The 7777-nt window shown below is 39.5% G+C and overlaps 2 protein-coding genes across 2 annotated transcripts; both read right to left on the reverse strand.

Moving 5' to 3' along the window:
• Positions 1 to 1072: 1072 nt before the first annotated feature.
• Positions 1073 to 1846, reverse strand: LOC123773540 (general transcription factor IIF subunit 2-like). The gene has a single exon (XM_045767331.1). It carries the CDS (start codon positions 1844 to 1846, stop codon positions 1073 to 1075), a length of 774 nt encoding a protein of 257 aa, XP_045623287.1.
• Positions 1847 to 6029: 4183 nt separating this feature from the next.
• On the reverse strand, positions 6030 to 6800 carry LOC123773541 (general transcription factor IIF subunit 2-like). Its single transcript, XM_045767332.1, has one exon. The coding sequence runs from the start codon at positions 6798 to 6800 to the stop codon at positions 6030 to 6032; it is 771 nt and encodes a 256-aa protein (XP_045623288.1).
• Between the last annotated feature and the right edge of the window lie 977 nt (positions 6801 to 7777).

Genomic DNA, 7777 nt, shown 5'->3' on the forward strand with positions numbered 1-7777 from the left:
CATAGCTACACTATGCATTATATTTATTGATAATTTTTATTTATTTCCTTACCTGTATTGAGGTTTGAAACCATTTTTGCTTTTTATTCCCCTTCCCTCGCCGTTTGAAACTCATAATCACAACTGTTAAATAATTTGTTAAAAAAAAGCAGTCATCGCACGTGGTAACTGACGCAATTGCGCGGTTATGGATTTCTAGAAAACTTTTGACATTCACCTACTTGAAATTAATGGTTAGTAAAATTAGTTTCTGGTCACAACCAATTTATGTTGTGGTGACGGGTTAATAATTTGGGTGTCAGGATTCCCAACATATAACACGGCAATCGAAACTAAACTGCATGATGTAAATGGGGCCTAACCAGAGCAGGATATAACTGAAGAATAACACAAGGTGTTTTATTATTAATGCTTTGATAAATAAATCCCAGTGTCCTATTTGCCTTATTTCATCAACAGATCACTGTAAGCAGCGATTTTCCATTTTTCTTATATTCTTAGTCAAAACATTGATCTAAATGTTGATCTAAATTGATCTAAAATAGGTTAAGCAAGAAGAACTTCTGTATAAGTATTTATTTTTATGATATCTATACAATGAACACGTGATATTGATACATTGAATCTGTGATATATTCAAGGTGTCATAAAAGTAAGTTAAAGGCGATGCTGCTTCTATGGTGGTGACAGTGTCGACGTTCATTACCATCAGGGGCTTAGTCACCTCCACCACCTTCACCTCAATCATTACCAGCTGCAGGGCTGGTGCCGTCACCGTCTGGACTGTGACGGAGGTCACGGGAACATCACTGACTTGGAACACGGTGTTGAGGAGGATCTGGTTGATGGGAAACACCACGATCTCTGTGACATTCTGCCACTCGTCCTGATACTGCACAGTCTGGAAGACGGGACAGAGCAGCGGCCGTGGCTTGCAGTAAAGGATAGCGGATAGAGGCACAAGCACCGCAAGGTAGATCATAACCTCAGACTTGGAGTATGAGGCTAATATTTGCCTGGATCTTTCACGTTTTCTTTACCTTTGTACTGTGAAACAAAGTTTAGTATGAACCTAATCATACATTGAATTTTCCACAGCCTTTTCGGCAAGCTTGTAATGACGGTACTCGGGCTTGAGTTCCCACATATTCTTGTGAGGATTCTTAACATTATAGTTACATAGGTCTTTCAGGATCTCCTTTAGATATGTGATTGGTTGTCGGGTAATCTTGTGGAGATCCTTAATATTGTAATACTGATGCTTTTCAAATGCAGCAAACAACAACTCCATGACCTTATCTTTATCATCACGAATCGTCTTGCCTTCTGCCTTCTTCTTCTGCTCTAAATAAACATTATGTTTATGGTGTGAAATAGGCTTATAGCCGTTGAGGGGTCTGTCAATAAGCTTTACCGTATGAAGAGACTGGGCAGCTTTCTTCACAGCTTCCCTTTTCTGATTGATATAGTAGTCGTCCACTACAGGCTGACATTCTAGTTTGTGGATGACTTGTCCCTCAAAGGACAATTGCTGTGTCTCGGAAACTGCAGCATCCGAGCTGCTGCTGCCGAGATCTGGTTCAGAAAGAACTCCGAGTGTCATTTCTTTTAAACTATGAGAAATTACCTTGTGCTCCCGAGGAATTTTCCCGTCCTTCAAGGTGTGTTCACTAGATTTAAAGGTTATTGTCGGAGGTTTACCAGGCACCTTGGTAATCTTAAGCTTTCCAACGTCATGGCCAGCACTGTCTGCCCATTTGTCCCCCAAATATTTAGGTACCTTGACCAGCCACAGCCCACGGCTGCAATTCGTAATATCCAAGTCCATCTTAGACTGTTGGCTCATGATGGAAAACACGAGAATATATAGTTACTTGACCTCTTTATAAAACGTCTTTCCGACACGTGCTAGTGTTTCAGAAAATATCTCTAATAGGGCTGGCGAAGTTTGTCGATGTGGTGGTTGTTGTTGAATACAGCTGGTGATTGGTGGTTGGGAGTGGTGTTGGTAAGGGAACACAGGTGATGGAGAGAGTGACTGCAGTGGTGGTACTGCTTGTGACCAACCTTGTAGTCTGTGAGCTAAATGAGTAATGAGCTAACCCGTTGTGGCCACCGTGGGGTTATGTAGCAGCTATCTCAGGTGACTGATGTTGCTGGATGATGGAACTTGTTTATTTGGTCATTTCTCGATGCCGATAAATATTCAAATTGCTAAGAACATTAGAATAAAGTTAAACTGTCAATACGAGGCATGTATGTTTATACATGTGCATGAGTAGACTGTTTATGAATATGAATCAAAATATTTTTAACAAGTTAAAATATACGTTTTCTGATATAAATTCACTAGAACACGCCCAGCGTAGGATAACAAAGTTAATCCTGCAAATTAGAAACTTGTCATATGAAGAAAGATTAACTAAGTAGTACAAATTTGCATTCTCTAGAACGGCCAAGAATTCGGAGTGACTTAGTAGAGGTGTGCAAGTGGATGGATGGACACATCAAACGGGATATTAATAGGGTATTAGGAACATAAGAATGAAGGTAACTGCAGAAGGCCTATTGGCCCATACGAGAATAACAAAGTTAATCCTGCATATTAGAAGAAAGATTGACTAAGTAGTACTAATTTGCATTCTCTAGAAAGGCCAAGAATTCGGAGTGACTTAGTAGAGGTGTGCAAGTGGATGGATGGACACATCAAACGGGATATTAATAGGGAATTAGGAACAAGAATGAAGGTAACTGCAGAAAGCCTATTGGCCCATACGAGGCAGCACCTATTTATATCTTCCCAATCCCATTAATATATAAGTCCAACGCATACTTGAAACAATCAAGGGATCCTACTTCTATCAAGATATGCGATAATTGGTTCCACAAATCAACAACCATGTTACCGAACCACTATTTTCCCAGGTATTTCCTAAATCTAAACGTAGGAAAATAAGAATAAACGTAACTGCAGATGTCCTACTGGCCCCACACAAGAAAGCTGCTATTTATAACCACCTAATCTCATTCATATATGTCTAAGAACATAAGAATAAAGGTAAGTGTTGAGATTGCGAAGTCGGATTGCGAAAGGGATCTGGGAGTTATGATTAGTAAGAATTTAAAACAAAAAAATCAATGCCTGAATGTTCGTAATAAGGCAAATAGGACACTAGGGTTTATTAATCGAAGCGTAATTAACAAGACACCTGGTGTGGTTCCTCAGCTATATCTTGCTCTGGTTAGGCCCCATTTAGATTATACAGTTGAGTTTTGGTCGCCATACTATAGAATGGATATAAATTCACTTGAACGTGTCCAGCATAGAATGACTAAGTTAATTCCCCAAATTAGAAATCTTTCATATGAAGAAAGATTAACAAAGCTTAACTTGCATCACTGGAAAGGCGAAGAGTTAGGTGTGACATGATAGAGGTTTACAAGTGGGTGAATGGACAAAACAAAGGGGAAAGTTACTCGAATAGGGAAAGTTACTCGAATCTATAATAGCAAATAAAATTCGTCTTCATCTTGAAAAACATAAATTAATAATTGAGTCGCAACATGGTTTTATAAATGGCCGTTCATGTTTAACAAATTTGTTATCTTTTTATTCTAGCATTGTTGAGGCAGTTGATAGTGGTAAGGATTGCGATGTTGTATACCTTGACTTTAGCAAAGCTTTTGATACAGTGCCACATGAAAGACTGATTAAAAAGATAGAGTCTCATGGTATTGGGGGTGCTATATTAAGCTGGATTAGGGCATGGCTATACCAAAGGAAACAGAGAGTTAGTATAAATGGAATCAAGTCAGAGTGGGAAAATGTTGTAAGTGGAGTGCCTCAAGGCTCTGTCCTGGGACCTCTGTTGTTTATAATATATATAAATGATTTAGATTCAGGTTTGAGTAGCAACATTTGCAAATTTGCCGATGATACGAAAATCGGTAGGGAAATTAATTCGGAGGAGGACTCACTATCACTTCAAGTTGATCTAGATAGGGTTTTGAAATGGTCAAAGGATTGGCAGATGCAGTTTAATGCTGATAAATGTAAAGTTCTGAGGTTAGGTAATGATGATAGAGTTACAAGATACGAGCTAGATGGTGTTGTGATTGCGAAGTCGGATTGCGAAAGGGATCTGGGAGTTATGATTAGTAAGAATTTAAAACAAAAGGATCAATGCATAAATGTTCGTAATAAGGCAAATCGGACACTTGGATTTATTAATCGCAGCGTTAGTAACAAGACACCTGGTGTGGTTCTCAAGTTATATCTTGCTCTAGTTAGGCCCCATTTAGATTATGCAGTTCAGTTTTGGTCGCCATATTATAGAATGGATATAAATTCACTTGAACGTGTCCAGCGTAGGATGACTAAGTTAATTCCCCAAATTAGAAATCTTTCATATGAAGAAAGATTAACAAAGCTTAAGTTGCATTCACTGAAAAGGCGAAGAGTTAGGGGTGACATGATAGAGGTTTACAAGTGGATGAATGGACATAACCGGGGGGATATTGGTAGGGTATTAAAAGTATCAACACAGGACATAACACGAAACAATGGGTATAAATTGGATAAGTTTAGATTTAGGAAAGACTTGGGTAAATACTGGTTCAGTAACAGGGTTGTTGATTTGTGGAACCAATTGCCGCGTAACATTGTGGAGGTGGGGTCCCTCGATTGTTTCAAGCACGGGTTGGACAAGTATATGAGTGGGATTGGGTGGTTATAGAATAGGAGCTGCCTCGTATGGGCCAATAGGCCTTCTGCAGTTACCTTTGTTCTTATGTTCTTATGTTTCTCTTCGTTGCTTTCCCTTTTGCGCGATCCACAGTCTCTCCACAGCACTCGTCCTCCAAAACGTCAAATGAATTTGAAGTTGCTATGGCGTTTGAAGGCGGCTTTATCAAAGTCTTCTTAAGGCCCCTGTCTTTCGCAACTCTCCAAGACGCACTTAATTAATTTAGAGGTGCATAGCTACACTATGCATTATATTTATTGATAATTTTTATTTATTTCCTTACCTGTATTGAGGTTTGAAACCATTTTTGGTTTTTATTCCCCTTCCCTCGCCGTTTGAAACTCATAATCACAACTGTTAAATAATTTGTTAAAAAAAAAGCAGTCATCGCACGTGGTAACTGACGCAATTGCGCGGTTATGGATTTCTAGTAAACTTCTGACATTCACCTACTTGAAAATAATGGTTAGTAAAATTAGTTTCTGGTCACAACCAATTTATGTTGTGGTGACAGGGGTTAATAATTTGGGTGTCAGGATTCCCAACATATAACACGGCAATCGAAACTAAACTGCATGATGTATATGGGGCCTAACCAGAGCAGGATATAACTGAAGAATAACACAAGGTTTTTTATTACTAATGCTTTGATAAATAAATCCCAGTGTCCTATTTGCCTTATTTCGTCAACAGATCACTGTAAGCAGCGATTTTCTATTTTTCTTATATTCTTAGTCAAAACATTGATCTAAAATAGGTTAAGCAAGAAGAACTTCTGTATAAGTATTTATTTTTATGATATCTATACAATGAACACGTGATATTGATACATTGAATCTGTGATATATTCATGGTGTCATAAAAGTAAGTTAAAGGCGATGCTGCTTCTATGGTGGTGACAGTGTCGACGTTCATTACCATCAGGGGCTTAGTCACCTCCACCACCTTCACCTCAATCATTACCAGCTGCAGGGCTGGTGCCGTCACCGTCTGGACTGTGACGGAGGTCACGGGAACATCACTGACTTGGAACACGGTGTTGAGGAGGATCTGGTTGATGGGAAACACCACGATCTCTGTGACATTCTGCCACTCGTCCTGATACTGCACAGTCTGGAAGACGGGACAGAGCAGCGGCCGTGGCTTGCAGTAAAGAATAGCGGATAGAGGCACAAGCACCGCAAGGTAGATCATAACCTCAGACTTGGAGTATGAGGCTAATATTTGCCTGGATCTTTCACGTTTTCTTTACCTTTGTACTGTGAAACAAAGTTTAGTATGAACCTAATCATACATTGAATTTTCCACAGCCTTTTCGGCAAGCTTGTAATGACGGTACTCGGGCTTGAGTTCCCACATATTCTTGTGAGGATTCTTAACATTATAGTTACATAGGTCTTTCAGGATCTCCTTTAGATATGTGATTGGTTGTCGGGTAATCTTGTGGAGATCCTTAATATTGTAATACTGATGCTTTTCAAATGCAGCAAACAACAACTCCATGACCTTATCTTTATCATCACGAATCGTCTTGCCTTCTGCCTTCTTCTGCTCTAAATAAACATTATGTTTATGGTGTGAAATAGGCATATAGCCGTTGAGGGGTCTGTCAATAAGCTTTACCGTATGAAGAGACTGGGCAGCTTTCTTCACAGCTTCCCTTTTCTGATTGATATAGTAGTCGTCCACTACAGGCTGACATTCTAGTTTGTGGATGACTTGTCCCTCAAAGGACAATTGCTGTGTCTCGGAAACTGCAGCATCCGAGCTGCTGCTGCCGAGATCTGGTTCAGAAAGAACTCCGAGTGTCATTTCTTTTAAACTATGAGAAATTACCTTGTGCTCCCGAGGAATTTTCCCGTCCTTCAAGGTGTGTTCACTAGATTTAAAGGTTATTGTCGGAGGTTTACCAGGCATCTTGGTAATCTTAAGCTTTCCAACGTCATGGCCAGCACAGTCTGCCCATTTGTCCCCCAAATATTTAGGTACCTTGACCAGCCACAGCCCACGGCTGCAATTCGTAATATCCAAGTCCATCTTAGACTGTTGGCTCATGATGGATATATAGTTACTTGAATATATAGTTACTTGACCTCTTTATAAAACGTCTTTCCGACACGTGCTAGTGTTTCAGAAAATATCTCTAATAGGGCTGGTGAAGTTTGTCGATGTGGTTGTTGTTGTTGAATACACCTGGTGATTGGTGGTTGGGAGTGGTGTTGGTAAGGGAACACAGGTGATGGAGAGAGTGACTGCAGTGGTGGTACTGCTTGTGACCAACCTTGTAGTCTGTGAGCTAAATGAGTAATGAGCTAACCCGTTGTGGCCACCGGGGGGTTATGTAGCAGCTATCTCAGGTGATTGATGTTGCTGGATGATGGAACTTGTTTATTTGGTCATTTGTCGATGCCGATAAATATTCAAATTGCTAAGAACATTAGAATAAAGTTAAACTGACAATACGAGGCATGTATGTTTATACATGTGCATGATTAGACTGTTTATGAATATGAATCAAAATATTTTTAACAAGTTAAAATTTACGTTTTCTGATATAAATTCACTAGAACACGCCCAGCGTAGGATAACAAAGTTAATCTTGCAAATTAGAAACTTGTCATATGAAGAAAGATTAACTAAGTAGTACAAATTTGCATTCTCTAGAACGGCCAAGAATTCGGAGTGACTTAGTAGAGGTGTGCAAGTGGATGGATGGACACATCAAACGGGATATTAATAGGGTATTAGGAACATAAGAATGAAGGTAACTGCAGAAGGCCTATTGGCCCATACGAGAATAACAAAGTTAATCCTGCATATTAGAAACTTGTCATATGAAGAAAGATTGACTAAGTAGTACTAATTTGCATTCTCTAGAAAGGCCAAGAATTCGGAGTGACTTAGTAGAGGTGTGCAAGTGGATGGATGGACACATCAAACGGGATATTAATAGGGAATTAGGAACAAGAATGAAGGTAACTGCAGAAAGCCTATTGGCCCATACGAGGCAGCACCTATTTATATCTTCCCAA

Source organism: Procambarus clarkii, chromosome 72, assembly GCF_040958095.1.
Source record: "Procambarus clarkii isolate CNS0578487 chromosome 72, FALCON_Pclarkii_2.0, whole genome shotgun sequence".
Lineage (NCBI taxonomy): Eukaryota > Metazoa > Arthropoda > Malacostraca > Decapoda > Cambaridae > Procambarus > Procambarus clarkii.